Source organism: Phocoena phocoena, chromosome 7 (assembly GCF_963924675.1).
Source record: "Phocoena phocoena chromosome 7, mPhoPho1.1, whole genome shotgun sequence".
Lineage (NCBI taxonomy): Eukaryota > Metazoa > Chordata > Mammalia > Artiodactyla > Phocoenidae > Phocoena > Phocoena phocoena.
In genome coordinates, this window is record NC_089225.1 from 55,398,982 (window position 1) to 55,417,289 (window position 18,308).

Consider the following 18,308-nt stretch of genomic DNA (forward strand, 5'->3'; position numbering starts at 1 on the left):
CCAGGTTTTTCTTGGTAGGGCAGGAATGCGAACTTTGGGCTTTTTCGAAGTCCAATCCTACAATTAAAGCTCAAGGATGTGACCCAAACTGCCACTCTTTGCAGAGTCCATTTCTTTTGGTGAGGGTAGCAGGGGAGAGGCTGGGTTTTGGGGTGAGCAGTGGCAGAGTTTCTGGGATCCATCGCATGTACTTTGTGATCATCAGTGATGTGCCGCGGCAGAGGCCGTGAGGCTTGGCCAAAGGAACCTGCAGTGTGGTTTGAGCCTTGTCCATGGCTGAGTCATCCCTCGCCCTGTCTCTATGGCTCTTCCAGAGACTTTTTTATTATCTGTGAAGAAATTCCTATTGTGCCTCCACTAGCTAGAATAAGGATGCAGATTGAGATACCCAGCAAATTCTGAAAATACTTTATGCTATGGACATTTAGATTCTCATTGTAAACACTCCTTCACCTTCAAATACTAATTTCATAAGTATTGAATGTGATTATTTTTCACCTTATTCCCTGAAGAGGGTAATGTAAGGATTATGTTGTGTTATACCTATGCGTGGGAACCTTATTACATATTTATATAATGAATTTGGTTGAGATGAGTTATTTATAATTCAGAAATTTTGAAGTATGTTATTTGTGAATATTAAGTATCTTATTCAAATACTCCTAGAGGCCAAATTCATTTTCTTTAATAAATCATAAGCATTTAATTTTCCTGGGAGGTACTTGATTGAGTATTCAGAAAATAAAACTATAAGTAGCTGGGAAATGATTCCTTTAACCAGAAAACATATGGGTTTATTTGTGTAGTATAAATCTTGTTAGGGTGATGACCTTATGATTGTATCAACTGGACTCAATTTTTAGGAAACACTCACATTTTATGAAGTTATGGACCCAAAGGATGCTGCTGGTAGTCATCTAATTCCTTGATGCTCAAAGTGTGGTTCACAGACCAGCAGCATCAACATTACTAGGCAGGAGTGGAGAATCTCAAGTCACACCCCAGACCAATGGAATAAAAACCTGCATTTTAATGAAATCCTCATGTCATTCATACAGTTATTAAAATTTGAGAAGTACTCATTCCTCAGTTTATCAAACACATTTTTTTAAAAAGGCAGAAAGAGAGGCATTATTAATACTTAATAGTCCTCTCTATTAAAAAGTTTATACTCGGTTGCAAGCCATTGAACCCGTTTCTTCATGGCAGTGGAAACCACCAGTCATCTCCTTTTCAACATCCCTTCGTAAAAGTTACCCCTCACCAACTCTTCACAGAGAGTTTTCCCTTCACTCACCCACTGATGAAGTCTGCTATAACGAATGAACCCATGAAGAAATTCCTCCATTCATTCAATAAATACTTGAGTAGCTGCTGCATGTCAAGAGCTGGCGGGTAGAAAAGAGAGCAAAACCGAGCTCTTGCCTTCAGAGAGCTAACATTTCAGTGGGGAAAACAGGTAAGAAACAAATATATAAAATGTCAAGTATGATAAGCGCTAGAGGAAGAGGGATAAAGAATGCCAGATTTGGGTCAGGGATACAGTATACTCTCGCATGGGCAGAGCAGGCCTCCCTAAGAAGGTGTGTTGGAGTACAGACCTGGAGGAGGTGAGAGTGTGAGCCATGGGGGCGCTGGCAAGAGTGTGTCCAGGCAGGAGAAGAGTGGGGAGTCGACTGAGCAGGGGAAGAGAGAGTGGCGTAAGATCAGAGAGGTGACGAGGAGCCAGATAGATAGACTGTATATTGTATGGAGTTTGGCTTTCACTCTGAGTGGGAGGGGAAGCTGTTGGAGGGGTAACATCTGGCCCACATCAGATGTAGGGTCATGTTGGATATGGAGTTGACAATGGTAGGGATGGAAGCCTGTAGACTCCTTAGGACACTGTCATGATCCTAGACAGGAGGTGACCGTGGCTGGGACAAGGCACATATGGCTATTGAGCACTTGAAGCACAGCGAATGAGACTGAGAAGCAAAATTTTTTACATCTTAATTAATTTAAATGTAAATGGCTACATGTGGCTACTGGCTAACATATTGGACTGCAGAGTTATAGAAATCGTAGATAATATCACCGTGTCTTTTCTTTCCTCTGCAAAATCAGTGCAGTGTTGGGCAGATAGGCAGTGCTTAGTAGGTGGATTAATGATGAGATTATTTCTCTGGCCCCTTTTAGTCCTAAAATATCTATGATTCTATGCACCCAAGGTAGCTCTGAGTCCTTTTTGATGTGACCCTTGTAGTTTTTGATAGCTTCCTTCCTGGCTTTCATAACAAGATATTCCAGGGTCATTTTATACATTTCTTGTCCCTGGAATCAGCCATTTCTCCCAAGAAGACTTGATTTCGAAACTCAAGATGTTCATTGCTACTGGTTTGGTCATTATTTCAAAGCTTTACCTACATGTCTTTCTTCTTCCACAGTGAGAATCCTGGGTTTCCAAGGACACAGAGATGATAGAAATAGGATATCCCATAATTTCTCATTTGCTTTATCCTTCAGTATGCATACAGTAGCCTCAGGTTAACAATACTACATATCTATCAATAAATGATTGTTAAGCAAAGTATAGCCTATCCACATAATAGCATACCATGCAGCTACCCAAAAGTGCATGTAGGAACAAAAAAAAGGATGAAGTAGCTTTTTAGGTTCTGATATGAAAAGATCTCTAAGAGACATTAAGTGAGAAAAGCAAGGTCAGGCCAGTGTACATACCATTTGTGTGGGAGAGGAGTAGGGGACAGAATATGTATTTATATTAGCTTGTAATGCCAATATACAAGAATATGTATTTATACTGGCTTGTGTATGCCAATTAATTTAGCATGTTCAGTACAAGAGCTTTTCCTGAGACACGTTGTGTAAACCATTTATCTACCTTTGGAATCAACCCAGCAGGAGCCCTATTCCCTGGCTTCCAGGGAAGTAAAGCTTCAACCATAGCTCTTCTGTATTCATTCTATTTTAAAGAATTACGTTATAAATAAATGTTAACTTCCAGAATCCACCATGCCCAGATTTAAATTTGAGATTATAAAAGGAAATGTGGTGGTCTTTTGTTAGCTCATATGTTAATAAGCACCAGTTCACAAAAGTTTCAAGAATTGAACCATGCCTCTGAATCTTATATTCACTTTGTTTCCCAAAAGTGCTCAACACACTATTCCCGAATTTGGAATAGGAAGAAAGGCAGTGCTTGATTCTGGCCTTTGTTTTTTTTTTATTGAAGTAGAGTTGATTTACAGTGCTGTGCCAATCTCTGCTGTACAGCAGAGTGACTCTGTTTTATACACATACACATTCTTTTTTTCATCTTCTTTTCCATTATGGTTTATCCCAGGAGATCGGATATACTTCCCTGTGCTATACAGTAGGACCTTGTTTATCCGTTCTAAATAAAGTAATTTGCATCAACCAACCCCAAATTCCCAGTCCATCCCTCTCCGCCTCCCCCTTGGCAACCACAAGTCTGTGCTCTATGTCTGTGAATCTGTTTCTGTTTTGTAGATAGGTTCATTTGTGCCATATTTTAGATTCCACATATAAATTATAAGGTATTTGTCTTTCTCTTTCTGACTTAGTATGATAATCTCTAGTTGAATGCATGTTGATGCAAATGACATTATTTTGTTCTTTTTATGGCTGAGTAGTATTCCATTGTGGGTATATATGTATATATATACACATATATATATACATATATACACACATACACACACATATATATATATACCCCACATCTTCTTTATCCATTCATCTGTCGATGGGCATTTAGGTTGTTTCCATGTTTTGGCTATTGTGAATAGTGCTTCTGTGAACATAGGGGTGCGTGTATCTTTTTGAATTATAGTTTTGTCAGGTATATGCCCAGGAGTGGGATTGCTGGATCATATGATAACTATTTTTAGTTTTCTGAGGAACCTCCATACTGTTTTCCATAGTGGCTGCACCAACTTACATTCCCACCAACAGTGTAGGTGGGTTCCCTTTTCTCCACACCCTCTGCAGCATTTGTTATTTGTAAACTTTTTGAGGATGACAGTTCGGACCTGTGTGAGGTAGTATCTCATTGTAGTTTTGATTCGTGAATTAATAATTTGAGAATTATTATTTCTCTAATTATTAGGGATGTTGAGCATCTTTTCATGTGCCCACTGGCCATCTGAATGCCTTCTTTGGAGGAATGTCTATTAAGGTCTTCTTCACGTTTTTCGATTGGGTTGTTTGGTTTTTGTTGTTGTTGTGTTGTATGAGCTGTTTGTATAATTCTGGACTTTGTTGACAGAATTTCTTGTAGTGGAAGAAAAGGTGAGTGATGAGACGAAGGCTTAGATTTGTAAACAGAGGAGGGAAAGGAGCTTTAATAATTTATCACAGAGTTGATATTTCCATGAAAATTATAGTCGTGAGGGTAGATATGCCACAGTGGACAGTGATCTTTGTGGAATATTATGGTTTACTTGTTTTGCATCTCTTAGCTCCTATTACCGAAATGAAAATTTAATAATAATATGTTGGTATTACCATTAAAAGAAAATCTGGACCTGATCAGGCCAATCCATAAGGAAACCGTGAACCACTCTGTGTAAGACCTCAAAGAGAATATTCCAGCTGTTAAGAATGGGTGCCTCTCCAGAAAGTTAGCCTTTTGCTTTTTGCCAGCAAATACCTGGCTTAGGCATATCTAATAGACATGTAGACACACCTCTTAGAAAGTGAACACTCAGAATATCCTGTATATTACAAGAAAGATTAGTATCTAACTGAGGCTCTCTCCCACCACTAGAAGAAATCAGAAACAATCTCTATTGATGAGGGCTTGAACCATTCTAAAAACATGCCATCTTGCAGCATTGTGTTAGGAGATGCTGGAGAGGAACTTGAACCGTTTGCTAGTACCTGCTAGAGAACGGTACTCCCAGACCAGTCAGCAGAAGCATCTGGGCAGCACTTTTCTTGTAGGGACTTCTTTGTTCCAGTTTTATGGACTCACCAAGCAGCCTTTAGTACACTTAAGTTTGTTCTGCTCTATAAGCCTGGCTAGATAGTCAGACTCCCCCGAGACTAAACTATGGACTTTGGTTCCCACAATTTAAAAAAACATGAACATAAAAAAAAAATGAACATATATATTTATTTGGGTGGATTAAGGAGTCTCAACTCAGTGAAATGTACACATGAAATAATCTCTCCCTGGTAACCACTCTTAACTGAGTTGAATACTTTCTTTCCCACTGGTACTTAGCAACCGTAACAACACTCAGACTTAGTCCATAAATTTTTTGTCACTTTGGGCCCTAAAAAATATTATTTCAGTTACTAAGGATAGTCATGTCCATTTTTTAAGTAAGACTTTATTTTTTAGAGCAGTTCAAGGTTCACAGCAAAATTGAGGGGAAGGCACAGAGATTTCCGTATACACTCTGCCCATACACGTGCATATCCTCCCCCGTTTTCAACATTTCCCACCAGAGGATACATTTGTTACAACTGATGAACCTACATTGACACATCATAATCACCCAAAGTCCATAGCTCACATTATGGTTCACTCTTGGTGTTATACATTCCATGGGTTTGGATGAATATATAATGACATATATTCATCATTATGGTATCATTACAGAGTATTTTCACTGCTCTAAAAATCCTCTGTGCTCTGCCTGTTCATCCCTGCCCCCCAACCCCTGCCAACTACTGGTCTTTTTATTGTTTCCACAGTTTTGCCTTTTCAAAAATGTCATATAGTTGGAATCATACAGTATGTAGCCTTTTCAGATTGACCTCTTTCACTTAGTACCATGCATTTAAAGTTCCTCCATGTCTTTTCATGGCTTGATAACCCACTTCCTTTTGTGCTGAATAAAGATGTACCACAGTTTATTGATCCATTCACCTATTGAAGGACATCTTGGTTGCTTCCAAGTTTTGACAGTTATGCTATAAATATCCGTGTGCAGGGTCTTGTGTACACATAAGCTTTCAGCTGATTTGGGTGAATACCAAAGAGTACGATAGCTAAATCAGATGTGATAAGAGCATGTTTAGTTTTGTAAGGAACTGCCAAACTGTCTTCCTAAGAGGCTGCACCATTTTGATTTCCCACCAGAAGTGAATGAGAGTTCCTGTTGCTCCACGTACTTGTCAGCATTTGGGGTTGTCAGTGTTCCGGATTTTGGCCATTCGTATCTGTGGGTAGTGGTGTCTCGTTGTTTTAATTTACATTTCCCTGGTAACATATGATGTGGAGGGTATGGAACATCTTTTCGTATGCTTATTTGCCATCTCTGTATCCTCTTTCATGAGGCGTGTGTTAAGGTCTGTGGCCCATTTTTTTAAACAGGGTTTTTGTTTTCTTGTTCAGTTTTGAGAGTTCTTCATATAATTTGGATGACAGTCTTTTATTAGCTGTGTCTTTTGCAAATTTTTTCTCCCAGTCCGTGGCTTGTTTTCTCACTCTCTTGACATTGTCTTTCACAGTGCAGAAGATTTTTATTTTAATGAAAGTTCTGTTTATCATTTATTTCATGGATTGTGTGCCTTTGGTGTTGTATCTAAAAAAGTCATTGCCAAGCTTCCAGGTTAGTGAACACATAGAGATTCCAGGACAGTGGTACACCTGGAGAGGGTATAGAAGCTCTTCACCACTTCCCACATAGCTTGCCCTACGCATCTCTTCCACCTGGCTGTTCCTGAGTTATGTCCTTGCATAATAAAGTGGTAACCTAGAGTCCCCAGGGCACAGTGGGAAGGTATGAGTTCTGAGACCAGACAGTCTTGGGCTTCAATCCTATCTCCCCTCTTCACAGCATTGAGGCTTTGGACATTCACTTACTCTAAGTCTCACTTTCCTACATTGTAGGATCCTTGGATGATCTGTCTGGTATATAGAAAATAATCAATAGATCAAACACTCTAGATTGGCTGACCCAACCTCAAAAAAAAAAAAAAAAAAGGTCATTGCCATACCCAAGGTCATGTAGGTATTCTCCTACGTTATCTTCTAGGAGTTTTATAGCTTTGCATTTTATGTTTAAGCCTGTGATCCATTTTGAGTGAATTTTTGTGAAGAATCTAATGTCTGTGTCTAGATTCATTTTTTTGCATGTGGACATCAGTTGTCCCAGTACCATTGTTGAAAAGACTGTCTTTGCTCCATTGTTTTTCTTTGCTTCTTTGTCAAAGATCAGTTGACTGTGTCTATGTGGGTGTATTTCTGGGCTCTCTGTTATGTTCTGTTGATCTATTTGTCTCTTCTTCTGTCAATACTATGCTGTCTTGGTTACAGAAGCTTTATATTGATAGTAAGTCATAAAGTGGAGTAGCATTAGCTCTCCAGCTTTATTCTTCTCCTTCAAAATTGTGTTGGTTATTCTGGGTCTTCTGCCTCTCTATATAAACTTTAGATAAGTTTGTTAATATCCACAACATAACTGGCTAGATCCATTTTTTAAACGTCTAGCTTTTGGTGGAGTTGAATCTCTGAAGAGACTGAGGCTGGTGGTTCCAGCACTCGTTAGAGGGCTGTGTTGTGCCTTCTCCCATTCCCATCCCCTCTCTGCTCTTCCTTCTCTCTTGCTGGTCTACGGAGGAAGGAGAAGAAAGGAAGACATTTCTTTCTTAGTTTCTCTGCTTTTGTTACACAATATATTTTTGCATATTGTCTACATTTTTCTTAGTACTATTAATGGAATGCTACTCTGTAGTTAATGTGTTAACCACAGTTAATTTGAATTTCCTGTTTGATAATTCCAAAATTTGTTATCATGTCTGAGTCTGGCTCTGATGCTTACTTTGTCTCTTCAGACTCTGTTTTCCTTGCCTTCTAGCATGCCTTGTGATTTTTGGTTGAAAAGCAGACATGATAGGAACTGAGATAAATAAGCCTTTAGTGTGAGGTTTTATGTTAATCTGGCTAGGAGTTGGGCTGTGTTTAATATTTGCTGTAGCTGTAGATTCCAGAGGTTTCAAATTCCTCTCATGTCCTTATTTTCGTCTCCTCTGCTGTGTTTGGGCTTCCCTAAGAACTCCTCCTTTGATAGGGTCTGAATCTACAGCTCATTCAGCTGTAATCCACTATTTTTATATTGGCATTTGTGGGGAACATAGGGCAGAAGGGAAGTGAATATAGTCTTGTGATTAAATCCCAGTCACTTAGTGGGCCCGTGTCCCTGCCATGGGACTTTCACCACCGTTTCTTAGCTGCTTTTTCCTTCTTTAAGTGAGACAGGAAGGCCGGAGGAGACTAGAGTCAGGGAAATGCACTTCCCCCAGGTGGGATAAGACTCTCGTAAAGTCTTTTCCCTGGAGAGCAGGCCTTTACTACGGAGAATGCTCTGGGTTTATATCATAATGCTCATTCTTCCCCTCCCCCTGCCAAAGCCACAAGGAGATCATTTGTGACTCTTCACCATGAAAATTTGGAGGAATTCCAAGGGGTAAAGCCCATAAAAGTGTGGGTGCCCACCTAAGACTATCTCCCCCAGGAGTTTCTCACTCCCAGGTTACTCCACGTTCAGCCTCCAGCAAATCATCGAAATGACCAGTTGAGTCATATTAAAAATATTAAGAGTTTATTTGAGCAAAAGTCGATTCGAACCTGGCAGCACGAAACCGGAAGTGCTTAGGAGCACTCCACCCACGGGAGCTCTGGGAGGTGATTTTACAGAGAAAAGGTGAAGGCAAAATTAGGAAACTATTGATTGGCAGTAGCGTAAAGCCTCGCCGGCTGTGACTGGTTGTTCTTGGGTTTCAGTGTTGGAACCTTGAGGCAGTTGCAGGCTTAGATTTGGGTTTGCTTACACAGACCACCGGGCATTAGAGCCACCTCAGTCTAACGGCCTCCTGGTTTAATTAATTAAGCACCATTTAAGTGTTCCTACCTGTTTATGGCTTCCAGTCCAGGTTAGGCAAATGTCAGCTCTGACTGGATTCCCCCGTTTCGCCAGATTTCGGGGTGGCAGTTTTCTTGGCATACTCAGTTCTTTGATGAACCTGAGAGAAGTCATTCTTTTCACTCTGTTCGGCTTTTTCTCGTAACAGCAGGAGTGACCACTTTTACAGGTTGAAGCTGAACCTGGAAATCTACACGTCAATTTTAAACTAGGAAAAACTTTACAAAGCCTATCGATGGAAGCCAAAGAGGTCTATAGATGAATTTTTCCACGAGTTAACAAATGGGAAAACTTACATAGTTATTTCAGAGTGGTGAAGTCTGTATGAGTCTGATTTAGGTCTTTTAATTTCATTTGGTCAACCAAAGAATGATGATACTGATGACAATTATTACAAGACTGAGACACACACTTCTGAGACCTTAGTTGTATTATTCCAAAATGCCAGAACAAGGGAACGTAACTCCTAAAAGTGTATCGTTTTCACTAAAAACATTAAATATTCTTCCCACTTCCGAAAGATTTTCTCACCTGGACTGAGAAAAGGGGGGTTTGAAATCCAGAATATTGTTGCACTTATTCATTGACTCAGATTCTCACTAATTGTTTAATCCATGGAAGCTCTACTTTCCCCAAAAGATCAAGAGCTCATTTAGACCAGCTTCTTTATCAGAGTCTGTACTTTAGCCTAGCACATTGCTCTGCCCATAATACACCTTCATTAAATACTTGAATTGGATGTGGGCTTAGATGACGTTTTATTACGCTGGGTTGCCAGGGTTCTGCCGTGAGTTTTGTGTCCCAATCTACCCTGTTATTCTTGTCTCTTGGCTTAAAATGCTGTGCCTTGCAAAAGGCTTCTATGAGCAAGTACTTAAGTAAAAAGAATTACCCCCTTTCAAAAGGGCCTGAATATGGTTTTTCACGAGGCCTATTACAGCGCCTTATACCTCATAATGATCTACTGGGGAGATATTGTGCGTGTTGTAATAGAGACTAAACTCAGATTTTTCATCACCTGATTAGTATTTCTGAATTGGCTCTGGTGCCAAAAGGAATATTTTCCCTTACTGTTTCTCCTTTTCGGTAGTAATATAAGCATAATAAAAAGCAGTAGAATGCATCCCGTCTCCAGAAGCAAACAAGAACCAATTGAGGGAAGTCTTCAGGGGAGAAAGCCAAGAAAAGCAGAGAAAGCTGAATACCTCTGCCTTTATCTGTCCTCTCTGCCTAGCTTTTTAGGATCACATCTTCACAGCCCAATTCGGATTCTTTCATTCCCAGGTAGGGAGGAAGAATTTTTGTCCTCAACGCATGGTTGATGTGTTGAAAGGTATGACATGTAATCAGAGAGGGGGGTCTGTTTCTTCTAGGGCTCCTTTGTGATATGCGTTGTCTGGCTGTAGATCAAGACATAGGGCAGCCCTAGGAACCAAGCCCAGGAAGCATTAATGAAGGCCCACTCTATGCTACGCACTGTCCACCTTCCTTACCTGTAGCCCACCAGGAAGTGTGGCTGGGGAGATACGGAATAGGAGAGGCTGAGAGGGCTGGGGTTGAACATGGAGCAGCCCTGTGCCCACTCTGTGGTCACAGCAACCACCCTCTGTGGAGGGCCCTGGGCTGTTTGTCCTCTGAGCAGTATTTTGCCCTCCCTGTGCTCTGTTGTGCATCACAAGGAAGCCGACCTCCGCAGGGCCTTGGTTTTGCCTTTAGGGTTGGTTTTCTTGCTTTGATCCATCTTCTCACCAATATCAGTCACCAAGCTAGTTCTTTCCCTCTTCTGTTTAATCATTTATAAAATGCAATTCTTTTCCTTATTCTCTGGTTTATGGTTGGAGAGGGATGGGATGCGCAAGGGTCTCCAGCTCCCCTCAGCGGTGGGAGGGTGGCAGCATCTCCAGCAGCGGCTGGACCTCTAGGACCAGGAGGCCCTCCTGGGTTCCAGCTCCCACCAGGACACCTGGCTCCGGCTCTGGCAACGCCTCCTCCTTCCTCTGTCCCCCCACCTGAGGGCTTCCTGCTTGGCTAGAATCCAGGTTACCTCCTCATCACCTCTTTGACTTCTCAGCTCTTGCACCACCTGTAAAGCTAGTTTCCAGCATTAAATTCCCTCCATGGGAAATACTGAGTGCTTTCCGTTTTCCTGCTAGGACTTCAACTTCTACCTACCTTTCTGGTATATTTGTTCCAGCCCTGGAAGGGCAGTCCCGCAATGCCAAATGTTTTATTGTCACAAAGTTGCTTTTTTTTTTTTTTTTTTTTTTTTGCGGTATGCGGGCCTCTCACTGTTGTGGCCTCTCCCGTTGCGGAGCACAGGCTCCGGATGCACAGGCTCAGCGGCCATGGCTCACGGGCCCAGCCGCCCGGCGGCATGTGGGATCTTCCCGGACCGGGGCACGAACCCGCGTCCCCTGCATCGGCAGGCGGACTCCCAACCACTGCGCCACCAGGGAAGCCCCAGAAAGTTGCTTTTTAAAAAGTTAATTCAGACCAAGCATGATGCATGGTGCTAACGTGTCATCTCAGTAGGATGTCATGAACGTTTATTGCTGGAAACGCATAAGATCAACTCTGGTACCTGGTAACTGAGAAGGGCTTAGATGCATTTTTCTCAATGAACTTTAATTAAATGGAATGTTAACTCTTCCACAGTGTGAGCCATGATATCTGTAGGAGAAAAGAGCAGGTGCGGTGGGTCACTGTTCCTGCAGCGTAGACACTGGAATGAGACTGACCTTGATTCACTTCCCAGCTCTTCCAGTCATTATCTGTGTGAGCTCAAGTCCCTGTGTGTTGCTGGCCTTAGTTTTCTCAATAAAATATGAGAGTAATAATAAAATAAGGTAACACATGTAAAAGGCCTGACACAGGAAGTCCTTGGTCCTGCTTTTAGGGCTGATTTTCTTGTTTGGATTCTCACTAATCACCCCATCCTGCTTCTTTCCCTCTCCTATTGAGGGAATGAAATTTATAAAATGAAATTCCTTTCCTCATTTCACTAAAGCTCAGCTAAAGTGAAATTCTCAAAGATAAAAACTTTACTTGAAAGCCACGGGAAACCAAAAAGGAAATAAATAAGCAGATACAAAAGCAATAAAGTCATACTCCCTATGGAAGGGGCCCCTGAACAGGCACTGGCAGTGACTTCGTGTCCCAGGGTCCCGGCCCACCTGTCACAGCCCTCTGCCTCACAGTGCATGGCTGCTAGGCACCAACGTAGCTCTTACATCATAGAAGCTTGCCTAACTGAATACGGGATGGAGTCCCTTTCAAAGACAAGTGTTTATTCCCCTCCCCCTCCAAGTAAAACTTTCCCTGCTTTCACCCTGCGTGTGTTCCTTGGAGGTTTTATTTAAATAAAGGGACTGTCCCCCTCTCAAAGCATCTATTCATTATGTTGCCTCCAAACCTAAAATCTCTGAGCCAGGGAAGGTTCTGAGAATGCTGCCTCTCAACAGATTAAACAGCCTCTTGGTCCTGGGATTATCTCGCTAAAAGGCAACCTGTGTACGTTTTGCTCCTTTAGAAGTCGCAAATCAAAGGAACTGGTTGAAGTCTGATGCTTCCCCTGCTTTGGTAATAGTTTCTTTTCAGGGCTCCAAGGAAGCAAAAAGGGAACTGTCCAACCAAATTGACTACCTAGGGACCACTTATTAGCATTTTGCTTAAATATAGTCATTTTTGTAGAAACAAATAAAAAGATGCAATCTTCAAATAATGTTTCATCACGCCTACCAAAGAATAAACATTCATCAGTTATCCTCAAGCACGGGCATCTTCTTGACCTCTGGCTCAGCCAGCCTCTCAAAGACTACTGCAAAGGCAAACAGATGTTTTTTTCCCCCATAGGAAAGAAAAGGTTACCTCAGAAGCTTATCCTACATTCATCTACTCTAGACCACATATACCTACACTTCCTTCTTCTAAGACAGGAAGAAGAAATGGGTTTCTGCTGTTATTTTCAAGAATAGCCAGAGGCTTCTACAATTTGCATACGTAACCAGGCACAGTCCTAGACTTATAAACCAACCTGCGTAACGTAAAGAGACAAGGTGCATGAGTACTGGGAGCTCACAACCTGGAAATAATCAACTGTTTGGCCTGCACATATTTCCAGCGCCCTGGTGCATGCTGGCCTCCCCCCTTTTGAACATGATTCCAGGTGATTTGCCATCACGGAATTCTCTCTGTCTTTTTTGAGGAGGTGGTACAGGGAGTCTGTGAGCTCATGGTCCCTTTCCCATGAAAGGTCTGCCATAAGAGAGCATGGGCTGCTTCAGGACAAAGTCGGTCTCTGTTTAAAGCTGCTATTGAATTCGACCAGATTGACATTCCTTGGTCTATGCTAGTTGTAAACAGAATGCTGCTCAAATATTATAATATTGCTTGACATTTGTGCTCTAGTGATTTCGAGAGGAAGAAAAGGTCTAAATGCCAGCAAGGTGATGAAAATGTTTAAGTTCAGGGCGATTTCATTCTAAATTAATCTGTGTCTCATCTATGCTGTTCTTAAAACTTTGGATTCTTTTCCCTTTTTTCCTTAATTCTATTATAATATTAAAAGCAGCAACCCATCTGAAACTTATTGTTAATAAAAAGGAAGGCATAGGGCTTCCCTGGTGGCGCAGTGATTGAGAGTCTGCCTGCCGATGCAGGGGACGCGGGTTCGTGTCCGGGTCCGGGAAGATCCCACATGCCGCGGGGCGGCTGGGCCCATGAGCCATGGCTGCTGAGCCTGTGCGTCCGGAGCCTGTGCTCCGCAACGGGAGAGGCCGCAGCAGTGAGAGGCCCGCGTACCGCAAAAAAAAAAAAAAAAAAAAAAAAAAAAAGGAAGGCATATGTTTATACATGTATATTCATATTTAGGTACCTAAAGTATTTAAGATTAATATTGACTTTTCATTTTCCCTATTGATTATATATTAAGACAAAGGAAAAACCTACCAATTTATTTTCAATGCAATGGCTTCTATTTGCAAAAAGTATGGGTTTTTAGTATAAAGTATAGTAATCTCTGTGTTAGTTTTCTGTGACTGCTGTAACCAATTGTGTAAGCCACAAGCTTAAAGAAACACAAATGAATAACCTTACAGTGCTGTAGTTTAGAAGTCTGAAGTTGGTCTCACTGGGCTATAATCAAGGTATCAGCAGGCCCATTCCTCTGAAGGCTCCAGGGGGAAATCATGTATTGTTCCGCCTTTTCCATCTTCCAGAGGCTGCCCTCATTCCTTGGCTGTTGGCTTCCTCCACCATCAAAGCCAGCAAAATCGGGCTGAGTCCTACTCCCACTGTTAGCTCTCTGGTTCTAACTCTTCTGCCTCCCTCTTCCGTCTTTTAAGGACCCTACGATTACAGTTACATTGGAGCCACCTAGAAACATCAGAATAATCTGCTTATTTTGATCCTTAACTAAATCACATCTGCAGAGTCCCTTTTGCCATGTAATCTAACATATTCATAGCTTCTGGGGATAAGGACATGGACATCTTTGGGGGCCATTATTCTGCCCACCGCAATCTCATAGGTAAATGTACTACTTACCTTCTGGAAGTGGCATAAACAGCGTTGTGTTGATGGTTCTATCACCACCTTTGACAGAATGTATCTTTGCCATTACCAGCTATTTCAGAAAAATAGAGTGAAGGGGTTTCAGTAGGACTGGGGGACTCAGCTGTGTAGCTGTGTAGCAAGTCATTTCCCTGGGATTCCAATTTGGCACCTTCATCTGAAGAATGTGGATAGTGCTAGGGGCTTTATCTAGATTCTAGAGCTGTTCTGATAGTTGCAAAATCCTGGAAACTTTGTATACCACTTTGCAGATGAAAGAGATGGTAAACTAGCTGCCCCAGTGCGTTCCAGGAACTTGAGTATGTAAAACCACAAAGAAGCATCATTTAAAAATTAAAACTTTGGGCTTCCCTGGTGGCGCAGTGGTTGAGAGTCCGCCTGCTGATGCAGGGGACACGGGTTCATGCGCCGGTCTGTTAAGATCCCACATGCCGCAGAGCGGCTGGGCCCCGAGCCATGGCGGCTGAGCCTGTGCGTCCAGAGCCTGTGCTCCGCAACGGGAGAGGCCACAACAGTGAGAGGCCCGCGTACCGCAAAAAAAAAAAAAAAAAAAATTAAAACTTTCTAACAATACAAATTGCAGGAAGAGAGTCTTAACTACATGAGAGAGGATGAAGTCGCTCATTTCCATTCTAAATCAGTCCTTTATCCCTATCCCCTGAGATAGGTCATTTTAATCTGTATTCATGTTTATCTTTTGTTTTGTCCCCTGCCCTGATGTTTGTTATGCTGTGGGTAGGTATTGATTCCCTTCTCATTAAGCCTGCAAACATCTAATCATTCCTATCTGTTTGGTTGTTTTCATTTTTAATAATTTACGTTTAAATTTTGGCAAATCGAATGGTCTTAATTTTGCCCTTTGAATGCCTGTGCATTCAAGTTCTTTAGGCAGATTTTCTCTCTTGCTTTTTTAATCCTATTTTGAGTTTTATAAAAATGGATGTTTCTTGTTATTCCCTGACCCATAATTTTCCTCAGTGAGCTTTTTGTTTAATTTTCTTTTGCTTTAACGTTTTATTTTTCAGACACCTCTCATTGAACCTCACGTTCCTCTTCGTCCTGCTAACACCATTACCAAGGTAATGGGCTGTAGGTGGGTTGATGAGCCAGCAGAGCTAGCTTCTTAAGTAACTACTGGAAGTGGTCCATATGTCAGAGCATCACATCAAGAAACTGTGGATACAGTTTCTAGAAACAGTATATCTCGGTGTGTCTCAGTTCTCAGTGTAAAACAGTGACATGTCACACGAGTGAACAATGCAAATGTACAAGTGGATTGTATTTTTCAAGTAAAAGTCAGATTGGAAAGTGATTTAGTGATGCCTCTGGTTTCTTTTCCATCTATAAACTCTCCTTTCTCTTCCCCTCCTCCCATCTGATTAAAATTCAGGTTCCTTCAGAGAAGATCCTCAGGGCTGGAAAAATATTACGAAATGCCATTCTCTCTCGAGCACCTCACATGATAAGAGATAGAAAATACCACCTGAAGACATACAGGTATGTGCAATAATTCTAAAGGCTATGGCCCCCTCAGATTAGTGATTAGTGAAGTTAGAACAAACTTGTGTTTCCCTGTTTTCCATCCATGGGCAGCATGTTTTATAATCCTCCAGGTTCTGGAAGTTAAGCTTATCTTGGATCCCCACTTAACTCTAATTAGCCCTCATATTCCCAGGAGTTACTCCTAAACTAATTTGCTTAGACATTGCTTTAACTGTGATGAACATAGAAAACTTCTGTAATTCTGTTTGTTGAAGTGTATTTTAGGAAAACTACTAGATTTAGATGAGATTCAACTAACATTCACTAAGTGTTCATTTGTACTTGAAGCCCTGTACCAGGCCACTTTATATATATATATATATAATTTCATTTCATCCTCATCACACCCTGCGAGGTAGGTGTGTGGCCATCTTTCAGATGATAAAACTGAGGCTCAGAAGAGATTAAATAGTTTTCCTTGACCAAGTCACAAATCTAGTGAATGGCAGTGCCAGGATTTAAACCAAGGTTGGTTTATTTGCAAGTTTCATTCATTCATTCTGTCATTCATTCATTCCACACATTTATTAAGCACCTACTGGGCACCCGGCATTATTGTGTTCCAAACCCTAAGGATACAGGAGTGAAAAAAATATAAAATGCCCTTTACATAATTTACTTTCTAATGTAGGATTTCATTCTAGTATGCATATAATAAGATATGCAACTCTGTTTCACCTCTGTAATCATATAGAATAAAGACCCATTATAGCTGCCACTGGAGTTAAGAAATGATAAAGACAGGGGCTGTATGATTTAGTCGACCTCCTGGAATGACTGAACCATGGTGGGTAAATGAAGGATTCATGTCTAATCTTTAACTTTTGATTTTATCAACTCAGCAGTGGTTTAGGAACTAGAACGTCCTGTCTATGCCACAAAAGCCTTCACTCCCTCTCCCTGCGCCCACAGTTCAGACTCACAGCCCTCTTTCAGCAATCAGTCGGACTCTCTCATTTAGCCTTGTTTAGACATGACCTCAGAACCCATCAGACTTAGCATGAGTCAAAACCCATTTGACTCACATGAACCAAATTCATAAGACACAGTGAAAAGCTAGAATACAAATTTTAAAGTTACCACAAAGGATACATACATATATATATATATATATATATAATCTTTCTGATGACCGTCAACCATGATTGTACCTGTAAAATTATACCTGGTTTACCCTAGAGCAAACCTTCCAGTATATGTACCTCAAATCCAGTCTCTTTCCCAAGGACAGAGATGGAAACACACTGCGAATGCTTTCTCTTTGGATTGCTTTTTCGGCACTCCCTGCAAACTAACACTCTTCTGCTTGCATTTGTCATGAATATGCTTATAAGACCAAAACTGGCAGCTTGTTACATTTAGATTGGCCTCTTCTTGATAGAATTCTGGAAATGAGATGGGATTTGAGAAACACTTTAATCAGTAGTGTGCTCCTCTTAGGGCATGTTCCCTCTCTTAAGGCAGATTGCTCCCCTTGCCCTTTTAATGTGGATATTTACCAGCTACCATTTTGGTTGATTACATTTGGAAGCCTTTTCCTTCAACTCTGGAAGTCCATTCTTTTTTTGGCGTCTGTGGTTCCTACACACTGTTACAATTTTGAGGGAAGTAAAGGTTAAACTCATGTGTCCATGTCCTCAGAGAGAGTTCAAACTCTTTAACTCATTAAGTGGATCTCAAACATCTCATACAGCTAAAGGACCTTTTTCTTTTTAAATTTATATTCCCTTAGTTTAAGATGTGACTACGCTTTCCCAAGTGTTGACTTGCATTAGGGAAATTCCATTAAAGATGTCATCTTTGGTGACAAATAATGGGAACTAGAAGTCAGAAACCATAATCTCTTTCTTGCTCCATAGTCCTAAGATTTTAACCCCCTGAAATATAGGTGTTACGTCTATTCCACACCCTATGACACAAATTAATGATCTGTTGATAATGACCCATGGACGCAACCGGAAGCCAGAGGCACGATTTCTTTTTCCTGCAGGACATTTTGAGTGCCTGGTCCCAGATCTTGTTTCCAGTCCCATCCTGTCCCTCCCTCCTGTTTTCACCTGCCACCACTTCTACCATTACTGCAGTGCAAAGGGATTGAAGTCTCCCCAGATGCAGCATCACCCCCGGTGATCACCACACTAGAGATTAGCTGTCGATTTTAAAATAGCTAAAGATCATTAATAGAGAGGAAACCCGGTGATTCCACCAGCCACAAGTGGCACAGCTGTGTGTCTTTGTTCTGTGTTCTGACTGCAAGACTCTTACACCCTGTCCCAGGGCCAAGAGGCTCTGGGA

The 18,308-nt window shown here is 41.4% G+C and overlaps 1 protein-coding gene across 9 annotated transcripts in view; it reads left to right on the forward strand.

Moving 5' to 3' along the window:
* The window catches only part of RAPGEF4 (Rap guanine nucleotide exchange factor 4), a 321,867-nt gene that overhangs the window by 217,864 nt on the left and 85,695 nt on the right, over nt 1-18,308 (forward strand). For 6 of the 9 annotated variants that reach the window (XM_065880400.1, XM_065880405.1, XM_065880408.1 and 3 more), the window contains 2 exons: nt 15,497-15,550; nt 15,862-15,968. In XM_065880400.1, coding sequence (XP_065736472.1) covers nt 15,497-15,550; nt 15,862-15,968 — 161 coding nt within the window. The remainder of the gene's footprint in view (nt 1-15,496; nt 15,551-15,861; nt 15,969-18,308) is intronic. The other 3 variants (XM_065880401.1, XM_065880409.1, XM_065880407.1) reach the window with 1 other exon arrangement.